Source organism: Agelaius phoeniceus, chromosome 2 (assembly GCF_051311805.1).
Source record: "Agelaius phoeniceus isolate bAgePho1 chromosome 2, bAgePho1.hap1, whole genome shotgun sequence".
In the NCBI taxonomy this organism is placed as follows: domain Eukaryota; kingdom Metazoa; phylum Chordata; class Aves; order Passeriformes; family Icteridae; genus Agelaius; species Agelaius phoeniceus.
Genome location: NC_135266.1, coordinates 103,357,315 through 103,384,670, shown reverse-complemented (window position 1 = coordinate 103,384,670; position 27,356 = coordinate 103,357,315). Strand labels below are relative to the sequence as shown.

Here is a 27,356-nt window from a genome sequence, read left to right as displayed (position 1 = left end):
AGTGTGTCAATCTGATGGAAGGAAGGAGGGCTTTGCAGAGAGACCTGGATCAGTTGGATGGATGGGCAGAGTCCAATAGGATGAAGTTTAATAAGTCCAAGTGCCAAGTCCTGCATTTTGGCCACAATAACCCCCTGCAATGTTATAGGCTGGGGAGAGAGTGGCTGGACAGTGCCCAGGCAGAAAGGGACCTGGGGGCACTGGCTGACATGAACATGAGCCAGCAGTGAGCCCTGGTGGCCAAGAAGGCCAAGGGCTCCTGGCCAGTGTCAGGAACAGTGTGGCCAGCAGGAGCAGGGAGGTCATCCTTCCCCTGCCCTTGGCACTGGTGGGGCCACACCCTGAGTGCTGTGTCCAGTTCTGGCCCCTCAGTTTGGGAAGGACCTTGAGATGCTTGAGCACATCCAGAGGAGGCAACGAGGCTGGTGAGGGGCTGGGAACACAAACCCTGTGAGGAGGGGCTGAGGGAGCTGGGGGTGTTCAGCCTGGAGAAAAGGAGACTCAGGGGTGACCTTATCACTCTACAACTTCCTGAAAGGTGGCTGTAGTCGGGGGGGGGGGTTTGGTCTCTTTTGCCAGGCAACAACTGACAGAATGAGAGGACACAGAGGACCCAGTCTTTAGATGAGCTAAGGGAAATTTAGGCTGGATATTAGGAAGAAAGTTTTTTATGGGAAGAGTGATAAAGTACTCGAATGACCTGCCCGGGGAGGTGGTGGAGTCACCATCCCTGGATGTGTTTAAAACAAGACTGGATGTGGCACTCGGTGCCATGGTTTAGTTGAGGTGGTATTAGGGCATGGGTTGGACTCGATGATCTTGAAGGTCTCTTCCAACCTCGTGATTCTGTGATTCTGATGGGAAGCACTAAGCCAAAACTGCTTATTCTTCGTTGTATGCCAAGAGAGATTGGTGTATGCCAAGACTGATTTTTCTTGTCACCTCCAGTGTCCTTCTGCTGTCCTGTGCAGAAGGACAGCAGAAACAAACACCCAAACAACTGCACATGATGGGGGAAGCAGTGCTCCTGCTTGCCTCCATCACATGCTGGAAAAATCACCGTGAACCTGGATCCTTGGGAGCAGCTCTGCGACACCCATAACACCATGGCAATGACTGCAGACATTAAACCACTCCCTTACCTAAATCCGGGCCATCAGAGTCACTTTCCTTGCTCCACATAGAGACAAAAATCAAGAGCAGGGCTTCATAAATGAGCCATATTTTCTTCAGCACAAATTCAATGCTAACATCTCCCCATGACCAGAGGTGAAAAATTTCACACTAATTTCACCATCTGAATCTCTGTAATCTCAGACCCACAATCATCTGGATTTAACATCTGAAGCCCAGCAAGAGCATACCCAAAAGTTTAAACTGGGTCTGCTGCTATACACCATATGAATTCAGAGTAAAGATCATCTCTCACAAAAGGTAGGAAAGTGAAGAGTGGCAAATACTGCCCTATGGAAAGTTTATTAACATTTTTGAATAAACACATAGAAATGTGGTTGCTGCAGAATGAAAATACTACCCTCCTGCCAATGGACCTTTTTCATTCTCTAGGAAAGATTAATTTCCTTTTCACTGAAAATAAGTTTGTAAGTGGTTCTATTATTACTATTTTGGTCACAATTCATTAAAATATGCACAGAAATAAAACTGCCTGAAAAATTGATTCTACAATAGCTCAAGTATCTTTAAAGTATAAAACTGCATTTACGCTTTTTAATTATTTATGGCTGATGGCAGCCATTCCACTGATTTGGAAGAGAAAGGGCTCAGTACCAACCCACAATTAGATCCTAAATTATGGCTTTACAACAGTTGTCCATTTGAAAAGCAGCTCCTCTTAAACTGTGTTCTTTAAAGCTAAAGACATAATATTAGTTACAGCTTCATAAAACTGGGTGTAAAGGGCTGTGAAGAACATCCTAGGATGTTTTATAACTAGTGCTTGGGCAGCCTGGAACAGAGCTCAGTCCACATCAATGAAGCTCTGACACTTCAATCCTTTTAGAGAGGCTTTCAGGGTATCTCCATAGTAAAGACCACTTTTTAATACATAAGTTCTCAACAAGGTCCCTCTGCCTCTTTCATTTACAATGACACTGCCATTTATAATGACACTTGCATCAGCAAGATGGCTCACCACACAAGTTCCTATGCTGGAACTGCTGCCTGCACCAGGAGGACAGGGACCCTGTAGGAAGCTTTCTCTTGTGTGTAGGAAGGGAAGCAAAAGCAAGAATCAAGGCTATGTCATTTGGACACTTCTACTTGAATAAATAAGCAAGCACAGATAGCACTCACTCTCCAGGACAGTCCCTACACCATGTGTGCCCCAGCAAGGCTGAAGGTCAGGAAGCCCAAAGGCTTCTGGCAGAACTGTGCTGAAAACTTGTATTGGTAACAGATTGTCCTCATCACACTTGAACCAATGCATATTTTCCTCACAGTCACACAAGGTGGGAAATATTAGACTTGGGAAAAACAACATGGGATCATTTCATGATCAGCAAATATATACATTTCTAAAGGGCTTCTGAAAGGTTGTTTCAATAGTTTACCTCATCTTTTATATGTTATGTTTTATATTCAGGTGATTGTATGCTACTTTCCTGAAAGCTATAAATCTTAACCTCTTTGAAACATCACCCTCAGTAAAGAAACATTTCTACCAAATTTGTCCTCATTTCCACTCATCCAAAATCTCATTAAAGTCAAGTGTACTTTTTCTTTTTTCTTTCCCTTTCAATATTCATTTACCAGTGAGAACATGGCATTTTATCCCCAGGGGGTAAAAGCTCACATATGGAAAGACGTTTAATTGGTTTAAAGATATAAACTCCTCCTACCCCCTCCTCACTGAAAGGGCTCTCCAACAACTGAGCAAAACACTCAATAGCTATATAAGACAGAAACACACAGCCTTAGAAAGAAACATTTGCTGGTGATTTTAGCAAAGCTTTAGTGCTCCATGTAGACTGAACAGAGAAATATGAGCAAGTAACTCTGCTTTTCCCAAAGCATCCCCTGGGGATGCTTCTGTATCCTGGTGTGATAAACTGCAGCCAGCACACTCTCCTCTGACAAACACTGGAACCAAGGCTCAAGAGGAAGGGCCACTGCCACATGCAAAATGTGGGACTCCAATCCACTGGAGTCCCAAGAATACCCAGAGGCAGGGGATAGGGAAGCATGGGGAGACAGGCCAGATATTTTCTCCCTCATTTCACAATAGCCCCAATTTCTATCATTTTCCCTCTGCCTCCTGCATTTCACAACTCCTTTCTTTTCAAATGTAGTCTTTAATCTCATTTTTAATACCATCTGCAGCATTTATCAGCAAAGATGTAAGCATTGTAGAAGAATTGGGATCTATTTGACTTAGACTTACACCACACTGAACTGCATTATTAAAATAGAAAAATAAGGATAATTAATTCCAATATGCATTGTAGGAGAAATGAGGCATTTTAAAAAACTATGTTGCTATGCTGACCATGAACTAGTGTAAAACTCAAATTTTAATATGCCTCTGTTAAGATTTTAAAATGCCTCTGTTAAGAACTAAAACATGTAACGAGAATTCAATTTTAGAAAAGAAGAGCTCTTTCTCACTCCATGTATTCTATTTTTTCCTATTTCTTTCTTCCCCACACATTAAAACTCATTAGTTTAGGTTCATTTTTCTGCATAGTTATTTTAAATTTGTCTAACTTTACTGAATTACTAATTCATGGAGAAACATAACAAACAAGTATCTAACAGAATCACACAAAATGACCCATCACTGATGTTAATATGAGGGACCAAACCAGCTCATGATACCTCCTGCTTGGAACTGATACTTCATATCCTTCTGAAACTCATGTGCACGATAAATCATACACACTTTCCTGTCCTATTTGCTACATAGGACAGTTGAATTTTATTTAATGCTACTTTAAAATAAAATCAACTCTTCTGTTTCTGAACAAGAAATGTTGTGAACAACACACACAACAAACACAATTCAAGGACAGACATCCCTGTAGCATCTGCGCACCAGGAGGACTGGAGGTCAGAAAATCCAAAGGGTTGTGGCAGAACTAACCCCACAGAAAATTTGTAATGGGAAAGGGAAAGGTGAGGGGATTAAACACGTAAATTACAGGAGCCAAAAAGCACAACAACACTGCAGCTTTGGGTATTTTGCTGTTTGGAACATTTTTTTGTTGTAAAGTGCAAATATGCAAAGCAGCCCCAAGCCTGATGAACTTACCTCTGACAACCTCTTCCACAGACTCTGTAGTTGTGGTGGTAGTGGTTGCAATACTGGTAGTTCTTTCAGTTGCCTCCTCATACTCTTCTCCCGTCTCTTCAATTTCATCGCCATCATCGTCGTCGTCATCAGCATCTTCATCTTCCACAACAGTTAGCTCCTCATCTTCCTCTGCTTGTTCTTCTGCTGCCTTATCATCGCTAAATTAAAAAAATTATCACATGTGTCAGCAACAAAATTACTTCAAGGTCATATGAGAGAACATTTTATTTGAAATCTCTGTAAGGAAAACAGTTACCTGTTTCTTAATCTCCCTCCCTTCCCTTTAAATAGAAAAGAAAAAACCTGGGACTCTGGAATGTCCCAAAAAGTAAGAAATACTTAAGAAATGTCTGAAGAAAAAAAAAAAAGGCCAACATTAGCATCCCATATTTTGATAGCTGAATAATACTGTAAACATGCTCACTCCATTATACCATCAACCAAATTTTATTTTGAAAGATCAACTTTGCACAAAATGCACTCAGTTGATGTGAAAGAAGCAAGAAAGTTCCTAGTTCCTCAGGAACTTTTCTGCCTCTCTCAGGAGACAGCTTATCTAGAGGTTCCCTGCATGCCTTTCATAGAGGGCTACCAAGTGTTGAACTGACCTCGAATTACTGACTGCAGAGTTTCTCCTTCTGCTGTTACAAGTGCTATGTGAAAGGAAAGGACACTTCCACAGGACAACAGGAGGAAATACTGAAGTTGACTAGCCAATGCATTTGGTGGATTAAACGTCAAGAATCTTCTGGGATAATTTTTAGTTCTGTTCTGAGTGATATAGACAACAGGTCAAAAAACATATGTTCAGCTACTGCTACTGTTGCCTTCAAAATATTTCTTGAACTTAACACTCTGTTGTCACAAGGTTTCAGGTTTGTTTCTGATCTTCTACTTGAAATTTACTACTAATGAATAAATGATCTTTAAATATGTAAATACATAGTGACTTTCTGTCAACTTTGAGCACAAGTGGGTGTGAATCTTTCTCATGGCATCACATATGGTTGAACAGTCTTCTAGGTGAAGTTAACAACTTCTCCAACTCATTTCAGAGACCAAGCCTTTAATATTTCATTTTATATTATGTTGCCTACTACAACTTTGAAAGCGACCTTGGCAAAACAGAAGACAGTATGATTCCTTTTTAACAGGGCATTAAGAAGTTAAAACATGCTGATAAAGTTTTCATATGCCACAAACCTGACTCTACTAGGAGTTAAGCCTCTATACAAACAAAAATGATTTTCCTGTTCCCTTCTCCCCAAAATACCTGGCCTCCAGAAACACAAGAGAGACTTCAGATAATACTGCAGCATTCCCCTGGGGGAAATCCAGGTATGTTTTATGAATAGATGTGGTTAAAGCCACCTTGCAGAAGAGTCTGCATGAAAGATGACTTGTTTCCATTAACACAGGAGAAAAAGTTAAAAATGGCCACAAACCCGCTTGGTTCCTCTTTAAATTTTTCTTGATTTCTAAAAACTGGCCTGGAAATTTCACCATCTCCACTGTATCATTGATCTGCAATGACATCATTGTGTGGAGGAATACGGCAATGGAAGTATTTGAGAAAGGAGACAGGATCATCCAGATTCTGCTGGAAGCCAGCTTTACCATTGAGAAGAGCAAAGTCAGGGGACCTGTTGCAAGATCCAGCTCCTGGGAGTAAAGTGGCAAGATGGATGGCGTCAGATTCCCACTGAAGTTATCAACAGGATCACCACAATGTCTCCACCAACCAGCAAGAAGGAAACACAAGCTTTCCTAGGCACCATAGGTTTTTCAGGAATGCACATTCCTGCGTATGGCCAAATCGTGAGCCCTCTCAACCTGGTTATGCACAAGGGGAATGATTTCCACTGGGGCCCTGAGCAGCAACAAGCCTTCGCCAAGATCAAGCAGGAGATCGTTCATGCAGCTGCCCTTGGCCCAGTCAGGACAGGAGCAGAGGTGAGGAATGTGCTTTACTCTGCAGCCAGGAACATGGCTGGTCCTGGAACCTTTGGCAGCAGGTGCCTGGGGAGACTTGAGGCGGACCACTGGGATTCTGGAGCTGAAGTTACAGAAGGTCTGAAGCCAACGACACTCCCACAGAGAAGGAAATCTTGGCTGCCTATGAAGGAGTTCAAGCTGCCTTGGAGGTGACTGGCACAGAAGCACAACTCCTCCTGGGATCCCAACTACTGGTGCTGGGGTGGATGTTTATAGGAAAGGTGCCCTCTACCCACCATGCCACATGGAGCAAATAGATTGCTCTTATCACTCAGCACTCCCATATTAAAAACCCAAATTGCCCTGGGGTTTTGGAAATAATTACACACTGGCTGGAAGGTGAAAACGTTGGTCTTACTGATAAAGAAGAGCAGAAACAAATGATGCATGCTGAAAAAGCTCTACCAACTACTGTACAACCAACTACCAGCAGAAGAAAAACTCTTTTCCCTGACAGTTCCTGTTGCATCCTAGGGATGAACCAGAAGTGAAGAGCAGCCATATGGAGCCCCACACGACACGTTGAAGAAGCTACTGAAGGAGTAGCAAGTCAACTTGCTGAACTCAAAGCCGTTCAGTTGGCCCTGGACATTGCTTAAAGAAAGTGGCCAAAGCTCTACCTTTATACCGATCCATGGATGGTAGCCAATGCTCTGTGGGGCTGCCTGGAAAGGTGGAAAAAAGCCACTACTGGCAGCATAGAAGAAAACCAATCTGGGCTGCTGATGAGTAAAAAGACATTGCCACTTGGATAGAGACTTGCCACATTCACCTGCCACCTGTGAAAGTCTGCCATGTAGATGCCCATGTCCCCAGGAGTTGGGCTAATAAAGAATATTGAAACGACAAGCAGACAGACCAGGCTGTGAAAATAAAGGTGTCAAAGATAGATTTAGATTTGTAACACAAAGAAGAATTATTCCTAGCTTGATGGGCCCATGATGCCTCAGATCATCAGGGCAGAAATGTAATGAAATAAGTAGGCATGAGAGTGAAGAGAAGATCTAACCATAGACAATATTTCTTAGGTTATCCATGACTGTAAGACTTGTGCTGTGGTCAAGCAGGCCAAGCAGGTAAAACCTATGTGGTATGGTGGGCAGTGGTCCAAATATAAGTATAGGAAGGCCTTGCAGATTGACTATATCACACTGCCTGAAACTGCCAAAGGAAGCGCTGTGTGCTCACAACAGCAGAAACCACCGCTGGAGGGTTGGAAACCTACCCTGTGCCTCATGCCACTGTCTGGAGCACCATCCTGGGCCTTAAAAAGCAAATCCTTTGGAAGCATGGTACCCCTGAGAGAACTGAGTCTGAGAACAGGACTTATATCAAGAATAGCCTTATAAACACCTAGAGAACATAGCATTAAGTGGGTGTATCCTATTCCATATCATGCACCAGTGGCTGGGAAAGTTGAACAATGAAATGAACTTATTAAAACCACCTTGAAGGCACTGAGAAAGAGGAGCTTCAAGACTGGGAGATTAATTTAACAAAGGCCACGTGGTTAGTGAACACCTGAAGTTCCAACAACCAAGCAGGCCCTGCCCAATCTGAGCCCTTGCAAACAACAGATGGAGATAAAGTTCCAATGGTACACAAGGAGTACACTGAAAACAACTGTTTGGGTTAATTCTGCCTCCAGTAAGGACAATCCCATCTGTGGAGCTGTCTTCGCTCATGGACCAGGTTGCACCTGGTGGGTGATGCAAAAGAATGGAGGAACCTGATGCATACCTTAAGAGGACCTTATTTTAAAGGTACTACCCATGACACTGTGCCTGTATCCATATCTGCTTATAGATACGTATACAACTAAGGTAGTGCACGTATGTATATAATTTAAAAGTTTAAATTTAATGTACCATGTTGGTACAGGAAAAAATTTGGGGTGGATAATGTTGGGGGGTTAGGTTTCTTTCCTTCTGTTGCTTTTTAAGTATAGATTTTTTTCCTATAAATTGCTAAGAAACACTAACAACAGAGTACTTAAAAAAAAACAAAAACAAAAGAAGTGGCCAAACTCAGGAGAAGGCATCCGATTGCACTTCTCTTATCTGAGAGTTTCTCTCTGAGAGACAGAAGATGGGGCTAAGACAACTGCTACTTCTCGCTCTTGGCTTCAGAGGAGGATGGTTGGAACTGCTGCTTGAAAAAGCAATTGCTGCTGCGGCCAGAGCCCAGCCTGGAGCTGGTTCTTCTGCCGTGGGGTGAGCTTCTGCTTGTGAGAGCAGCCACTGAGACCTTATTATCACCTACCTCACTAAAAGAGGGACCTATCACCATCTGCTCAGGTGCCTGTGATCCTGAGCTCGCCTCTCCCTGCCCTGCTGGGAGCCTGGCTGCCACCACCTCACCCCCACTGCTTCTTCAGCACTGCTCTGACTTTGATGCTGGTGTGTAGCCCCCCACCCCCTGCCTGACATCCTGCCAGCCCAGCTTGCTGCTTCCGAGTGTCCTGCTGAGGCACCGGCATCAGCTGCCCCAGGGAGTTGATGAAGCAAAAGCTTCTCTTCCACAGCAGCCGCAGGGGAATCACCGCACCCGCCCTGCCCACGGGAGCCAGCAGCACCCCTGCCAGCTCTGGCCATCACTGCGCCAAAGAGCAAAGTGACTGCAGCTGAGAAGGCTGCTGCTGGGTTTCTGGTTCTGTTTGTTGTTAATGCTGTGGTTGTTATTGTTGTTTATTTGCTTTATTATACATACTAAAAAAACCTGCAATTCCTATTCTCATATCTTTTCCTGAGAGCCTCCTTAATTTCAAAAATTCGGAGAGAAGAGGTTTACATTTTCCATTTCAAGGGAGGCTCCTGCCTTCCTTAGCAGATACCTGCCTTTCAAACCAAGACAACAGAGAAAACCTGGAAGTTTCCAGCTTGGCCATCACTCCTAAAGACGTTCAGTTTTGGACATCAAGGACACCAAGGCTTCCAGCTAGTTCCCACACACAGGCAGGAGGGCCACCAGGCTGTGCTGAGTTGCAAGAGCAGCCAGAGCTTGCAGGTCACTTGACTGAGCTGTAGCTATTCAGGGAGAGGGCTGCAGTTATACTGAAAGGCAGCACCTACATCTGACTGTCCCCCAGGCAGACTTCAAGGTAAATTTTAATTAAAGGTGATGATAGCAACAAGGAGCTCCACTGCTTAAAAATGCTTGTGACCTCTTTGTCAGAGTTAAAAACTATTTCAGGATGAGCATAAGACAATTTCAAAAGCACATGTGGATTCTGCCTCTTGGCCTCATGAATAAAATGGGTACATGTATCACCAAAATGCACCCTCCCACCTTCGTCCAAGTACTGCCAACAAGTCACATTCTTTTACATCCAGACCCAGGTGGTGGTCAGATATTGGGTGGGAAGGACACCCAACTATGAGGCACTGCAGCCCAAGCTACCTCCACATCCCCTCTAATAGTGTGGCTACAACATGCAGCTGAGCTTTTCTTCCCCCTGTGGAGAAGAAAATACCCTTGACAAAGCAAAAAAAAAAAAAATACAGTGCCTCAGGGACAACTGTTGGAGGTGAAAACACAACAGTCTGAAAAAAGGCATTTATTAACTGAATGGCTGCAATGTGCTTTGTGCTTTCCCCTACACATTGAGAACCACAAATGCAAGTATTTTAAAATTTTAATCTGATAGCTTGGGATATAAAATCTCAAAACAGATCACCCACATTTGCTGGATTCTGCTCTGTCATAGTTTTGAGAAACAAGAATATAATCATCTGCTTTTCAGCTTGTCACCTCCACCTCAAACATGTCACCTTCACTCCTTCACTTTGACTTGGGAACCCATGTGAGGTGACAAATGTAGACTTGAGTAAGCACTTTAAACAGATGTGCTTTAATAGCAGAGAATATTGGCAATTTAGCATTAGCAAAGTGTTCTCCTACCTTACACTTCCTTTCTCCTTCACAATCAGTTTAAGACTAAGGCATATATGTATCAATAGCCACACAAACATATGCTCAGATATGAATAAATATACACACACAAAATATTTTAATTATCACATACTGCCATGTAAGATTTTTTTAAAATATATACATATATATAACTAAAATTCAAGAGTATTTCTAGCTGCAATACACACAGCTTAAATGTACTTGGCTTAAGAGGCAGCAAGAAATGGGTGAGTCATTCTAAAAGAACTACCAATTACTTGGCTCTTCATCTGCAGATGAAGGACAAGTGCCCCATAGAAGGGCACTTTCATTTTCCTTTTGCAAGCACTTCTGAGGGAGGGGAGGGTAAAAAAAAAATCAGTATTTGCTTGGAATTTCAGAAATGGATTGAAACGCAATTACAGCTCCCATTCCTAGAGAAGACAAAGTTCATGAAATTATTCTTGAACTCATCTCTTCAGATATTAAACTGCCTTATGAGGAAGAAAACTGACTACAATAGTAAATTAAAATGTTCAGTGAAAAACACAAAGAAGACAGAAATACAGCAGATATTTGTCTTACGAACAAGTACTCTATACCCCTGTAAGCTCTTTTATTTAAAATATTTTGGCATCTTTGATCTTGTATGTATAAGACATGTACTTTATATATAGGTGTATAAATATAATAAATATGTTACCTATATATTTAATAGATATTTAAGATAGATGGATAGATCTTTCTTGTGTGACTATATTTTTATCTAATGAAAAAACCAAACATTTCCATTAGAACAAAGTCTGCACTCATTTCTTAGGATAAGAGAAGATTTAAACACCCAATCAAAATCTAAATTAAATATACAGAAATGACACAGCAAAAGCCCAAAAGCAGCTTTACAAATCCTACTGAAAGGGTTATACATTGTGACACTGACACTTGTTAGGACTACAAATCAGAAGAAAGTCCAAAGATATCAATATGGAATATGCAAAGTTCTTTGATGTAGGCTTTTGCACCAAACAGTCTGACCATTAACTCCTGTTTATGACAGAAAACTGGAAATTACCATTGGGAAGTATTTATTTTAAACTTATTCCATTATTCACAAAAGACTCTACCTTGCAGCACTTAGCAATGCTTTGTCAGGAAAGATTTAGTTGCCCACCATTATATATGTTCTCATTATTCTAAGTCTTAATGACACCTAGAATTGCATCAAATTATAGCAATTCAGTCTCTGTCCTTCACCTCTGCACTGTTCTTTGAATTGTTTCCATCTAGATTATTAGCAAGTCCAAACATAACACGATTCAGACCTATAAACTTTCTGCATTATTCACATATTTTGGTCCCCATTTATTTTCTGGTTATTTCTTGAAACCACTTGCAATCAGCCCCAAGTTTAAGATTTTGTGCATTATTTATACAAAAAAGAAGTAGAAGCACTGCACTAGCACAGTGTCAAGTGATGAAAGCCTGGGGAGCACAAACAGAATTTGAACATTGATCTTAGTTTATGAAGAAAGCCATCTTTGCAAGTTGCTGACATCCAGTTGCAAGGACATGACTTGTGGTACTCTGCTCTTCCAATTGCTGTCTGACATGCTCAGGAGAGTGATATGAAAAGGCTTTAACAGCATCAGACCACTCAGTTACCACTGAGTGTTACAACAGAGTTATAACCCATGTCTGGCTCAAAATTAACCTATGTGCACAGGGCATGGGAAGGGTAAGGACAGGGATGGTATCCTCTCACCCATCACTGCCTTGCAAAGGACACCTCCAGGTTCCTTCTCAACAGCAGCAAATTAACAAATCTGTCAAAGGCTAGATAATAAAGCACATTTTCTTTTAGATCATGTTTAGAAACTAATTGTCAGCAGAAAAATGTTCTTATATCAATAACAACATATAATATAATATAATATAATATAATATAATATAATATAATATAATATAATATAATATAATATAATTAACACACAGCTAACGCCTATTATGAATGAAGGCATTTCAAGAACTCCACTGGTTATGTTGGCTGATAGCTGCTGCAGTACCCCAGACTGCAGGTGAAGCATCTTAGGAATACTCCATTTGTCATTTATTTGTCAAAAAATATGAATTTAGGCATTTTTGTTATAAATATGGCAATAATTCTCACAGAAGAAATTATAAAGGCACTAAAAAGTGTGCCTTAAAAGTGTATCTTTTAACAATAACCTTTACTGTAGAAAGCTAAAAATAAAATGAGTAGAACACCGATGTTTTCAACCACTGTAAAAGCAAGTTCATGTATAAGGTGCAAAGACTCCTCTATGCCAAGGTCCTTTAGACAGATTTTTGGCATCTTAATAACAAGTTGAAGGGTACAAAGTCACTGTACCTTCCATCTGCATAGTCTGCATCTGCACCTCCCCACCAGACATCTGAATCATCATCTTCAGCATCAGCTGAATCAAGATTGTCACTTTCCTCTGCTAAGGGGCAGCAGACAAACTCCACACCACGAAACTTGTCAATTCCACAGGGCAGCAGCATGCCATAGTCGTGCAGATTCATGCTCTTCTCACTACAGGACTGCAGAAAAGAGGGGGAAAAAACCCAGCAACAATATTAGCACGGAGGAAAAAATCTCACAGACCTTGAGAAAATATGAAGGGACTACATACTGCCTTGGGAAGTCAAAGCTGGTGAACTGCATCATCTCTGAAATTTGAAAGACAATTCAGAAAGATCACACTTGCATTCACTACTTTACTGTAAGCAGCTCCCTACCCTACTGCAAGCAACAAGCTCTCCTATCAGTCTTTCTCAGAACAAAAGGCTTGTCTTCTCCTATATACATGAGAACTCCTAATTTTTCTGTATAAAATCTTCACAGGCTCTGCCTCAAAAACAAAAAATATGATGACAAATTATTTGATGTGTTAATCCCAATCCTGATGCATTATGCTATTGAAAACTTCGCTTCAAGGTAAATCAACATTTGAAACACCTCTTACAGTAGAAACACACTGTGTCTGGTCTGACATCACTGCCAGTACAGTATCTCCTAGCTTTGTTTGCAAAACAGTCAGCTGGGCATAATCATACCTTAAAGATATAGTGATGTGTGACAGATGAAAAAAGGAAAATGGTTCAGTGTTGCACAGTGATGATGTCCTTCCAGGCCACTGCCATTTCAAGTTTGCAAATAGTCAAAATGAACTAGAATTCCTTTGTGGAAAGGCTGGTGCCTTACATGTTTTATTAAAGTATAATTCAAACAAGAACTGAAAATTTGAAAAGCTGCTGATCCCATTTCAAATTTCATCTCCAGAAGGTGGAATAACGTACAAGCTAAGAGGATCCAAAAAAAACAGCAATCAGAAATGCTGGAAATTCATCTCAGTTTTTATTCCTAAATCTCTCTGTGGAAATCTCTCTGTGTTTTGGAAAACTCCAAAACACATTAGCAACTGTAACACTAAGTTTATTTCTATTTTCAGTAAAGCACTGTTAAATTGTAAAATCTCTGTGCCTGCAAAATGCCTTTGGCTGGTCCTTGTTTGATCAGCTCTCCTACCCTTTTCTGCTGAATTTCACATAGTGCATTCCCTGAGGCCTGTTTGATCTCTGTGGGCATCTGGCATACCAGTATCCATGATAATTACTGGATAATATCCACCCAGGATAATTATTCAAGATAAATCCTAGGCATTTACTTCCAGTGCTAACACAGGAAAGTGGAGGAAGTAGAAAACACAGTGAGTTTGTGAGTGATTGCGAAGAAAAAAATAATGCTATGAAAGAGGGTCAATGTTCAAAGGTCAATGGTAAATATTCAGTCATGGTCTCTATTGTGCTCTGACTCCCATTTCCTACCTTATAAAAAAATCCCAAAATGCTCCTCACTCAAACATTTGAAAGTACTGCTTTTTGTTTTCCATGTTGCTGCTATATTTTAAATCATCCTCAGAAGAGTGACACAGCTTTAAAGAAGGAAGGTAGGAAATTTTAAGACAGATGAATGTACCTCTTTAGCAACAGTATGCCAATGCAGGTGAGTTTCACACACATCCATTCTTTCCTGGTGAAGGAACTTGCACTTGTCTGGCACCAGAAGGGCATCACTCACAAACTCGCCCACTGGAAGGGAAAAGAAAAGAAATTAACACCCAAGAAATATTACTTTTACTTCCAACATCTCATCCTGTTAAACCTCTAGCTACTCCTAGCAGCTTTTGTGAATGAGTGGCAAGTTTGCAGAGAATGGAACAGTTTCTAGATGGTGCTTCAAATTATGACCATCTTTCAACTCCCCATTGGAAAGGAGCTCCAGCCTTTGATCTCATATATATTTGTTTATTAAAACCTCAGCATAATAAAACTTGCAGGACCCATTGCAGATGGGTGTGGTGCAACATGAAGTCAGGAGTTGGCAGGTCTAATTCCAGGAAGGGGACTACAGGGGCAGAGAGGGACAGCTACATTTTGCTTCTTAATAGCAGTAGGGAAGGGTATGAAGTGTTCTGAAATACTTTGGTGTTCTACATAAAAGAAATGACACCACCATCTTGTTTCAAAGCAATTGAGAATATTTCCATTGATATAGTGCTAACAGCAACACAGTCAACTCAGTTATTTTTGCTGCTGCAGCCTCTTCATTGCATCCTCATTTCATCAGCCAGATGAATTCATGTTAGCCCAGAAGGCTGATAAGCAAGTAGAGCTTATCATCCAAGAAACAAGATGATTCGTGATCACCAGAATATCTGGTCAGATCAAACTGGGTGAAGAGCCTTTTTTCTCAAGGACATAACTGACCAAAGAGATTGTGCCATCTTCAACAGCAGAACAAAAATTTATTTACATGCTTAGAAAATGAACACTGCTCACAGCACCAGTACTCAGAAACTCATGTGCTAAGTAACATGATTTATTTAAATCATTTATTAATGATTTAACTAAAATCATTGTAATTCTGTACAATTCTGATGTTGCAAATTAATAACCCCAAACCTTCTCAAAGGTATTTTTTAAAGGGAAAATTACATAGTACTTTAGAGAAGTGTATATACTGAACATATACTGAATTGTGAAAGCACGTGACTCAGCTGGCATAAATCAGCTCCCTAAAGCCCACTTGTCTGTCACCTACAAAAAACTACAGTCTGTGCTACAGGAAAGAATCAAGATGGTCCAATGGCTATTAGGATGCAATAACAGGTTAATTGATCAAAATTAAATGACTTCAAGTTTACTGTTGAGTAGAGTCATCTCAGAGAGCTGATGAAGTGGCCGGCCCCTAAGGCTTACAATTAGAAAGTCAGTTTTAAAAATCATCAACACCAATACATAGGAAAAAAGCAGAATTCTACAAACAAACCTTTGTCATATGCCACACCAAGATGTGTATTTCACACTAAATTCCTCGCTCTATTTCAGTGCCTTTGATCTGAAGCCCTAAAGTCAATTAGTCAACTAGGAAATAGCAACTAGTTTCTGTAACTTAGTTAACTAGGGGGAAAAAAGTTATTTTTATGCTTCCCTAGCACACTTTAATGCCTGCAAATTAACAGAAGCATTTTCTAGAGGTGTCCAAAATTACCTTGCAAAATTGAGTAAGTACACTTTCTGGTAACCCTGAACACAAAATTTGCATTTTCATTTAACAAAGTCTCAGTTCCCAGCAGTGTCACACACAAATCCTGCAGTGAAAGTCGCACAAATTTGCAGCTTTTTGGAGACCAGTCTGGCATATACCTGAACTTTCCCAGGACATAAGTAATTGACAACTACTAAAGCTTTAATTTAGTCAAGTGCCTGAGCAGTGGACAAGCACACAGAGGCTTTGCTGAAGACTTAAGAGTATGATGGTTTCATGCAGAACTGCAGTGTGCTGCAGCTGGGGAGGAATAACCCTGGCCACCATCACAGGCTGGGGGCCAACCTGCTGAAGAGCAGCTCTGCAGAGAAGCACCTGAGGGTCCTGGTGGACAACAAGCTGTCCCTGAGACAACAGTGCCCTGGAGACCAAGGAGGCCAGTGGGATCCTGGGATGCATTGGGAAGAACATTGCCAGCAGGTGAGAGGAGGTGATCCTGCTCCTCTATTCAGCCCTGGTGAGGCACATCTGGAGTGCTGTGTCCAGTTTTGGGCTCCTCAGGGCAAGAGAGACATGGAGCTCCTGGAGTGGGTCCAGTGCAGGTTACAGAGATGATGAAGGAGCTGGAGCTTCTCTCTTGTGAGGAAAGGCTGAGGGACCTGGGGCTGTTCAGCCTCGAGAAGAGACAAGTGAGAGGGAACTTCATCAGTTCCCTGCCTGCAGGGAGGGGTCAGAGCAGGGACCAGGCTCTGCTCAGTGCTGCCCAGCAATGGGACAAGAGGCCACAGGAAGAAACAGATGCACAGGAAGTTCCACCTGAACATGAGGAAGAGCTTCTTTCCTGTGCACTGACCAGGCACTGGAATAGATCACACAGAGGGTGTGCAATCTCCCTCACTGGAGATATTCCAGAACCACATGGATGCAATCCTGTGCCATGTGCTCTGGGATGATCCTGCTTGAGCAGGGAGGCTGAACCAGATGGCCCTCTGTGGTCCATTCTAAACTGACCCACTCCATGATTCTGTGAAAAGTAACACAATTGGATGTACCACCGAGTTACATCCACCAAATGGAAGATGGAAAGCTGTATGTCCAAAGTTCTGGGCAAGGCAGCTTGGGCTGCAGTGTCATTAAAAGTATGCATGAGCGTGCAATAATTTAAAATAAAGCACATTAATTTTTGAGCATCTAATTATATCAACCAACTCATAACAATAAACTACAGAAACAGTAGATGTTCAGATGTCAGTGAAGATACAGTGTTAGATTTGACTAGCACACAGAAAACGTGCATTGCTTTATAGAATCATATTGCTTGGAAATAAGGCAACAGCATCCTCACAGTAACTCAAATTCTCATTTCAGATGAGGCTCCATGTTGCAAACAATTGCTGAATTTCACAGCATCCAATGGAACAAGCCCTCCTCTGTCTTTTCGAAGGAACAGAGGATGTGGGGAGAAGGATGGCTGCTCATGGTAATACTCCTTCAATATAAAGAATTATAGTAAATTAGGTGTGTGAAAATCTAGGCAATAGCAATCACTTGCAACTTTACATGTGATTTCTATTGCCTTCAATTCTATTTTTATTACAAATAAAATTTAACTCTATCCATTATTTAGACATACACACAGAGCTAATGTTCTAGAAACCTCTTTCATTCCTTTCATGATAATTACTACTGAAGTTTAAACGCAAAGCTTTAAACTTCTGTTCTATTTTTTTGTTGCTTTTTAAAATAAATTAATGTTCAAGTAGCAGTTTGACAAACACAACTGAATTAATTTGACAACTGCAATGTTTAATTTGCTTAGAGTAATCTAATAGAAACATAAATCCATCAGAAAGAAGCACTTCTAGCACTTTAGCCTTGCAGGCAAGCTTCAGCCTGTATTGTTCCTGTACTTGTTTAACTTTCAGTTATGCTGAGTCATAAGATTTCTAGGATTCTTTGCTTTTTTGAGTGAGTAACCCACAGATTACACTGGGAAAACAAGCACACATGAAGGGAGAGCAATCCTGCACATCTGAAGAGAGCATCTAAAAATAAGTAAAAACTGCAATACTACTTTTCTTTGCCTGTTCATACCATGACAGAGAGAGCTATGCATTACTACATTTCTTTGACCAATGGAGCAACCCTGACCAGTGCTGGTTGTAATTTCTACTAACAGGTGATGGAATTGCCAAATTCAACTCCAATATTATTTTTAATTCCAACACAGCAATATACTGACTTTGCATCATATTGGGCTGGTCCTCAACACCCTCCCTGCTTGTTTTGCTTAAGCAGGATCAGCACTTCCCTAGGTGGCAGCACTGCCTTAAAAGCCTCCCTGGTCCCAAGCTGTCCCCTTGTCCTTACCAGCACCTTGACCCTGATCCCCCAACAAGTCAGGGTAAACCCTGACCAGACCATGGATGGGGGGGGGCTTGCAAAATTTGTACCAACCACAAAGCATTGGTATCATTGCCACCAACACCACTACCTCTGCCTGCCTTATATTTATCACTATTTCACAGTACTTTTCTGCCTTTTTCAGCATCTCCTGTATTTTGGTTACAGCTGGAAGTATGTCCTGTGCAGAGGTACTCTAATAATAAACCATGATGGCACCATTTTTCTGTTCATGAGTTTATAAATCCATACATTCTCTCAGGGTATCCAACACACCAGTGTTACAGCTACTTCTGTTCCAGTAGCTGCTCACCCACTTATGCAGGAAAGGGCGGGTTAAAACCAGACCCTGCTGGCTAATGGGTGTCTGGCCATCTGGAGAAAACAGCCCTAAAGGGGAATTCTGAGTAGAGGTTGTGTTACCACATTAAAACTCACCATCATGTGCCCATCACTCATTTAGCTGAAGGCTGCCAACATCCTGCAAAGTGCTTCTTGCTTAACTTTCCACTTTTAACTGCACATCACTACAACATGTACTGTGTCAACATGGTAAGTCAAATTTTAATTTAATTTTACAAATATCATCTTTGCCCCCATAAGACAGTAACCCCCTCCAGTTGTCCATTGTGTTTGTAGCAGGCTTCTTTTATTGCCCCATGCTGGTGTGTCACAACAGGTTACCAGCTCACATTGTTCAAAACCACTTTTGCTGGATGTTATAATGCTACATTTTAATATTAAGTAACTTTATTTCAGTCAAGGACATTCTCTCATCTGAAAAATACTCTTGGAACAACAATGGATTTTTTGCTGTAAGACCAGAAGTTCTGGCCCAGAAATTTAATTTTTCAATACAGCAAATACTAAGAATATTATTAAGAATCAACCTCTAACAAAAGAATTGGAATTATATTAAGGCTACCATTGACACAATCTTTAAAATCTTCTGTCTTGGTTTAAAAGACAGGTGTCTGCCAAGGAAGGCAGCTACATTCCTGGGATGTAAAATATGAACCCCTTCCCTCCAAATTATTGTAACTTTGAAATTTCAGGGCTATCGGGCAAAGATATGGGAAAAGGAGTAACAGTTCGTTACTAGTGTATATATGTATAGCAAGACAGACAAACAGCAGCAATGGCAGGAACAAGAAACTAACCCAGAAACCCAATAAACAATAAAACAATAAAAAATAAAACAATAAACAATAAAACCCCCTTCTCCCAGCTGTCGAATGCTTCCCCTTGGGTGCAGTTCCAGTCACGGCCAGCAGGGGCGCTGGTGGCTCCCGGCCGGGCAGAGCAGGTGCGATGATTCCCCCGCGCCTGCAGGGGGCGCGCTCCGCATCCTCTGTGCATGGCAATGGCAGCTCCAGCAGAGGGAGAGCAAGGAAAGGGCCTTCCTTTCCAGGAAAAAGGGCCTTCCTTTCCAGGGAAAAGGGCCTTCCTTCCCAGGGAAAAGGGCCTTCCTTTGCAAACTCTCAGGCAGCAGTCAGTTTCAGGGCCACTCTGCATGGCACAATGGACTATGGCAGAACCTCGGAGCAGCAGGCTGGAACAGCAGAGGTGAGCGCACCCAGGGTGGCAAAACAAAGTGTAGCAAAGACTCCAAAGCTGTGACAGGAGCTGGGGGCTCTGGGAGGACATGGAGTTAAAGCATAGCAAAAGCCCAAAGCAGCAGCAGGAGCAGCAGAGCTGGGCAATGGCAGACAGGCTTCCGCAAGCAGCTGGGAGACGCTTCCTCCAGAGAGGGGGAGGGAGCCAGGGTCCTGTTCCCCGTGAGGCTGCGTCTTGAAAAGGTCCCAGTTCAGCTGCTGCTCCTGCAAGCAAAGGCTCACCCAGAAGAAGAAGTGAAGGACAAAACTGCAGTGGCAGTGAATGCCCTGGGCAGCAAAACCACAGCTGACTCCACTCTGATCCAGAGAGCCAAACAGGGAGAGGGGACTGAGCCCAACCCCTGACCCCCAGCCAGAATCTCATGGTATCTCTGCACTTTCCCAAAGGTAAGTGCCTCAGCTAAGAGACTGCAACCAACTGCACCTTCTATCCCATGGCCACATCTTTTTTTCTCTTAAGTACTCATTGTTGCAATCTCTTAGGCAACAAATGGGAGAAAATTTCCGAGCAAAAAAAAAAAAGGAAAAAAATCCTAACCTCCAACATCTTCTCTAGGAAGAAAAAGGTTCAGCAAGTCCACATGCTCCTAACAAGATGATTGCCCTATCTGTATAATGGAAGGTATCAAAGCAAAGTAGTACAAAATAAAAGCACTGTGTGAGATATGGTCCTGATCAGCAGATTTTCCAGCCACTCCATAAACTAGATGAAAAGTGAAGATCCCACCTCTTCCCACTGAAGAGGAAAAAAAGCAAAGATAAGATGATAAAGGTAATAAAAGAAAATCCATTACAAAACCAAACACCTTCTAGCAGATGGCTGGGCTCCAAACCAAAAATTAAGCATGTTCAGATAAGTACTTTCAAACAAAGCCTGTTTTAAATTTTGCATGAAGAGGCAGTGCACATGCTGAGGGTCTGGGGCTCAAGGCTTCATTTTCATGTCACCAATGAGAACAAAGGCCTTACTAAAACAAATTTACAAGCTCAAGTGCCTGCACAGTACATATTTGAGAACATTCAGAGAAATGTGTCTCTTCCCTGTGACTTTGTATAGATTATCCAGAGCCATCCCACACTTGGCATGACGCCAACCAAGGAACAGATCAACCCTCTTCCTGTATTGCTGTCCTGGAGCTTTGCTCTGCCCTGCTCCCCAGCTCCATCACCTCTGCCACCTCTTGTGCTCACACAGCCACATTTCTTTGGTACGTATTATGTTATGCATATAGTACTACATCTATTTAAGCAGATACGTAGCTTTGGGAATTTTTACTAAGTGTCATGTTTACCTAAATCTTTATGTTTTCTCATTTATAACATTGGTAATTAAAAGTAAGCTGGAATGAGAGAGCAAGCCAAATGCACTGGCCTGAAGTTCAAGGAAACAATGCTTTCTTGGAAATGTTTTTTCTTCTCTTCAGAAGTCCAGAAAAGCAGAGAAGATGCAAAGCACCTAGATACTTTAAATTTTTTTCAGTAAAATGGTTTAGCAAGCACAATTATCTAGCAATAAAATGAACCAGCCATAGTGCTCTTCACTGTATTAAACTCGGTACCTATAGATGAAGAGGCTGTGCCAGTCAAAATGTGATTTGAAGGCGAGTTTGCTGCTGTGCCCAGCCCCCAGCATGGCTGTCCTCTGAACTTGGGCATGACACATGTTAAGGCATACACTTAAAGATCTTCATTCTAGTTTGAAGGATTTAAACAGCCTATAATAAACAAGGGATTTGTAGAGTTCTTCAATTTCAAATTTATTTTTAAATGGAAGTTACAGGCCTCTCCACAAACCCATCCATCAGCCAACATGAATGCAAGGTAGTGCTGATAAAGTGTGCCTCTGCCCCAGCAGCCTGAAACATCTGTATTTTTCTGATGAGAAGAGGCTTAACTCCTGCCCATAACACTGCCTCCAAAAACAGCTCTGTAGCAAAACTGCTCCCACTCCCTCATTTTATCTGTAGCCTGTAACATGAATTTCAGTTAGAGACCCACAGCAATGCAGACCTGAATTGGAAGGGCAGGAGCAGAAGTGACAGCATGACCTGCATGTCCACCTCTGGTGCATAGAGTGGGAATATCTGCAACTCTTCTGTCTTCCAGGGGCTTGGCCAAAACTGTGGTGGTGAAACAGCAAGGCCAAAGGCCTACAAACAGAATCCTGACTCAAGCCATGAGAAAGCTGACAGCTCTTTGTGAGAAGAGAGTTCTGCAGCAGTGAAAAACAACTTGTTTTCCTTGAGAAAAACTTTAAGACTCTGGAAAACAACCTGCTTTCCTTGAGAAAGAGCTCTAGGGCTGTGATAAACACTAGCCATCTGTATAAACTCTTTCTACACTGTTAGATAGAAAAATGAAAACTATCTCTCACAAACAACTTTTTCTGTACACACACACTGTGAACAACTGAGTGAACAATTAATACAGGGTAACAACTTGTTACTGACCAACTGGGGATAGACAGGGGATGTTCTTTAAAAACCTTATAAACAGACACATGTGAAATAAACCAGGATCAATCTTTTTCTTCTTTGCACCATAAAAGCGTGTCCTGCATCTTTCATTACTGAGCACCACAGTGACACAAAACCAACACTAATCTCAATATTTACCCTTCATCCTTGAAGTACCAAGATTTTTTTTTTCCATAACTATAGTTGGAGGGTGGGGGGAGTGCTATTGTTCTATTCCTTAGCAGGCTAGTACCAACCCATCACACATAGCAAAAAATACACTCTGATACAATGACTCTCAAGCAAAATACCTCCACTGTTCTAGGATACAAAAGGCAATTATTTGGGATTAGTAAAGCCCTCCTATTAGATTAAGAACTGACTGATAATTCTAATTGTACTATACAGTATCATCTTGACGCTCTTAGAATGGTGCTATGAAATCATGGCAATTAATGTACTTTCCACAAACACTGAGATGGCACACAACATGCAACATGCTTAGGACACAAGATCAAGGTAAAGGGAACCCTTCTGGAATGGACTCATTGACATCTAAATATCTACATGTGCACCACAAGGAGCTTCAGTGTTGATATATCACATGACCTACTGTGATTTTTGGCAGCCCCAAATACCTCACACAACCCTAGAGTCAAAGGGCTAAAATCCTTTAGGTACAATCCATCAAAGTACATTTGACTGGACTAAAACAATTAACTATGTATGTAGAAATATACATATAACTAATTTGTGGTGTATACTATGTCTTCATTTTCATAGGGTACCATACATTAAAAAAGGCTGTTTCTCAAACCTTCTTCCTCCTTCCTCTGTAGTTCTTCCATCAGAGACATAAATGGAATTTCAGCTCATTTTGCTATTTTGTTGCCTGACTGAATTTTCTGATATAATTGTCTTACTTCCCAGATAGAACACAAGATCAGATTTGATGCATTATGCCACGAGCAGATATATGTGTTTACATGCAAGAAGATTCAAATGCACATCACCACACACTGACATCTTTAGAAACAAAGCAAATAAACATTCTTCAAAAGTCCACAGCACCTCAACAGTTTATTGCAATTTTAAATTAATTTACTTCTCTTGTGGTTTTTACTTGTTTCCCAAATCTTTGAGGAGCAATTTTGCTGTGAGTTCAGTAAGATGCCTTTTCTGTCCCTTTCTTGCTCAGTAATGCAACATCAAAGAGCTGTGCTAAAGCCCATTACCATAGCATCATGCCACTTGGATTCCTGCTCCTGCCCCACCTTCCTTAAAGGCCTACAAAGTAAAAAACCACCATTCCAGAAGTTATCACTGTGACCAGCAACAAAGGTCACCTCAAAAAAGGCTTCCTGAGGGATTTTCCCTTCACTTTTCTTCCTCTAGGTAGCCACCACTCATGCTAGCAAACTTGCTTGCCCTGCACCACAAATCAAGAGTTTGCCTCTCAAACACCATTTACCAAGAAACAGGCCCAGAAGCAGGCTGCAAAATTCACCTTGGGAAGATGACAAGTTTCTGGACTGAGTTACTCTCCCTTCTAATTCCTTGGCACATGTTATATCTGCAAATGCTTGTCCCACAAATGAGAATCTGGCAAGCACAACCCCTTCCCCCACAATTACACAATCTTGCCTAATTTATTGGAATCCTTGAGTTAGAAAACAGCAGGAATAACGAAGTCTGGATGGCCTTACTCCATCCTGCCTCAGTCACAGAGCTTTTACATGATTCTGCCCAAGTAAAACCCTTTTATTCTCCTCCCACACTGCACTTAATTGCTTAATGCTTCTTCCCCTCTCTTTGTACAGCCCCAGCAGACTCTTCAGATCCACTTTTTCCTTTCCACTACATTCTAGCAGTAATTCTGCCTGACAAATCTGTAAGAGAACATGCTCAGCTGCTCTGGAAGGCTGCTAAACACATCGGTGACTGAAGCATAGCTGCTTACAGTGGTAAAAAAGATATAAAGTGAAGGATGCTGTGAGTGGATACTTGCTGCAGAGTAATAGGTGGCAAGTTTTGGTGGTTTTTCCAGTAGGGAGGTTGGTTTTTTGAGATTCCAGGTTCCACCCTAAACTGACAGCAGCATGTCTGGCTAAAACAGGTCTACTGCAGTGCTATAAATAAAGCCAGCCATAAGAAGTTGGAAGGTGCTGAAAGCCAAGGTAAGTTAGAAAAGACTGCTTGATCCAGAATAAGAGGGAATTAACTGGGCTACTCAAATGGGAGGGCAGAATAACCAAATAACTACTGGAAATTATTTGATCTTCAGAAAAGTCAGTAAAATTCACATAAAAGAATAAGCCTGAAAAAAGAACAGTACCGGAAAACTCTAAGGAACAGATCTGAAACATTAAAGCAGTGACATGGGAAAACAAAAAACTGCTCTGGGGCTTTGCAAAGTTTACAAGCTATCAAATTGACAATTACCTGACAAAACGACACTTTGCTCTATGCAAAGCAAAGCCTTTACCCATCTCTTAGGAAGAATGACAGTGTGGTCTGGCAGCTCAGCCAGGATGGGACAGCTTGGGAGAAAGAGGAGAGCCTATTTGCACACATAACTCAAGGAAGACAAAAGCAGTAGCCACGCAGACTGAATGCAATCTCACAATCAGCATTCAGCCAGCAACACTTTTTAGAAAGAAAATACTAATTACTAGAAACAGACAACTAATAAACACTGTCATTTCTTCATGTTAAGGACAGTTCTGAATGGTTAGTATTAGAGTATTTAAGTATTAGAGCAATAGAGAATTTGAAACTTGTCTATGGCTACCAGTTTTCAAAAAAACACCTTCATGGTTAGCAGTTTTAAGTTATCTGATTTATAAACCAGATTAAAATACAAGGTTTAAAGCCAAACCTGACTGCTTTACATATCCTAAGACACAGAATCTGAGGGAGGTTTTCCTGATGTCTGGAAAATGCAGAAGCTGCAACCACATTGCAAGAAAGACGCTTTGGGGAATTACAGGCTGCCTCACTTCAGTTTCTGGGAAAATCATTAACCAAGTTCTACTGAAAGCCATTTCTGGGCACATGGGGATGATGATGATGATTAACAACAGCCAAAACAGATCTAATAATGGTAAACTGTGCTTGATCAACCTAACTTGCCTTCTAGGATGAAACAGCAAACTTGGTGAGTTAAGAACACAGCAGTAGATACCACCCAACTTAACTTTAGCAAGGTATGCAATACCATCTCCCTCTTGCAACATCTTTGTATCCAAGTTGGAATCTTATGGTTTTCATGGATGCAGTCCAAGTTGGGTAAATGTTGGGGTTGGGTTTTTTTCAGTTTTTTCCTTATTATGACTGTGTTGCTAAGAGGCACTGATGGCTGGGTACTTGAGATGGGCAGGGAGGGGAAACTCTTTTGGTTTTTGGGAGTTTCTCTCAAGGGGGCAGACATACCTCAAGAATGGGGGTAGGTTAAAAGAGACGGGGTTGAGGGCAACCAGAACTGCAACAAAGGGGAATGTGCCACAGCCGAAAAAGGCCGGGACTGGATTCCTGGTTCTGTTTGTTGATAATGCCGTAGTTGTTGTTGTTTATTTTATCATACATACTAGTAAAGGTCTGTTATTCCTGTTCCCATATCTTTTTGCCTGAGAGCCCCTTAATTTCAAAATTCTAATCATTTGGAGGGAGGAGGTTTATATTCTCCATTCCAAGGGAGACTTTTCTGCCTTCCCTAGCAGACACCTGTCTTGTAAACCAAGACAGTGAAAAACTGTGCTCTGGAGCTCTATGCGTAATGGCTCCTGGCCGTACTGTACTCACAGCTATACTCTGCCTGGAAGGAAGTAAAAATACCACACCTCAAGGCTTCTTTCTGGCATTGGTTTTGTTTAGCATATTCCATCAACGAGGAGAAGACAGGCTGCCTAATGAGGAGGACAGTATATTCTGTGTATGCAAATTTTTGGACCCCCTCCAGGTATTAAAAAATAGTTTCTAAAAGAAGCACAATGTAAATACAACCTCTGGCTTCTATCATCAAACACAACAAGAGAGGAAAGGAGACTGGATTCTGTTCACCAGGACTCTAACTCTTCTCTCTTCAAGGGTAGGATGTGAAAGTTATAACTGTTACTAATGATGGGGCTGAATTGCTCTGAATAACTAAGAAACAAAAGCTCTGTATTGTCACTAACCCTCCCATGAGTGCACTCAATAATACAGAAGTCCCTGTAACATACTTTCTGCATTCAAGGAAAGTCAACAATTTCTCTGAATGTGCAATGCTACATAAATATTTTATATAAATATTACTATCTACAAAAAACTCACCCTCTTTATAATAAAACTGTTTCTCTCCAGTTTGCATTGTAAGAATTAACTCAGTGAACACAACAGTAGTTATCAAGAGAAGATGTTACCTGGTAGATGTTCATATTTTATCAAGTTATTAATTCCAACCTGTTTCATTTTTTTCTCTTTGCTGTAAATGAGTCATTATGGACAAAAGCCGAGTCAGAATTAACAGGTAAGATCATGTTCTGTTGAGAGCTGAATCCTGACCTTAATGAATAATATAAACAATATGTTCCATGCAAATAGAGTGACATATAATAATATTTGCTACTTGCATGGAAATTATGCTCAGAAACACTGCATAGTGTCATAGTCTAATCCCCAGTATCAGAGTGAAGTTTTTTTTTTTAAATTCAAGTATCTTGTATCACATCAACAGATTAAAAATAATTGAGAGAGTAAATAGATTTTAGAGTAAGGTGAGCAACAGTAAGGAATATATCAAACTCTACAAGAACACTAAATATATCATATTGTAGGCCTACAGAAAGGATGACTAAATAAGAGGAAATAAACCAAGATAAACCACTGGAGTGGAACATTTTGTAATGTATCTAAAAGGTCTACAAAAAGTTATTTTTATAATTAAATCCTTTGCAGATTTCTGCCCCTAGTCAAAAGGGTCTAGTTGAACCATCACTGAAAAAAATGTAATGCCAAAGCATCTATCCCAAATGCGTAATACAAAACAAGAATGATATTAAGGAAGATCAGTGCATTACATATTCTTACATACATATTTGACAATATGTATATGA

At 41.2% G+C, this 27,356-nt stretch overlaps 1 protein-coding gene across 4 annotated transcripts in view; it reads right to left on the bottom strand.

The window, feature by feature from the left end:
• APP (amyloid beta precursor protein) overlaps window positions 1–27,356 on the bottom strand; it is a 199,209-nt gene that overhangs the window by 79,641 nt on the left and 92,212 nt on the right. For all 4 annotated transcript variants that reach the window (XM_054654581.2, XM_054654580.2, XM_054654582.2 and 1 more), the window contains exons 4-6: window positions 14,217–14,329; window positions 12,585–12,778; window positions 4,268–4,467 (exon numbers count right to left, since the gene is read on the bottom strand). In XM_054654581.2, coding sequence (XP_054510556.1) covers window positions 4,268–4,467; window positions 12,585–12,778; window positions 14,217–14,329 — 507 coding nt within the window. The remainder of the gene's footprint in view (window positions 1–4,267; window positions 4,468–12,584; window positions 12,779–14,216; window positions 14,330–27,356) is intronic.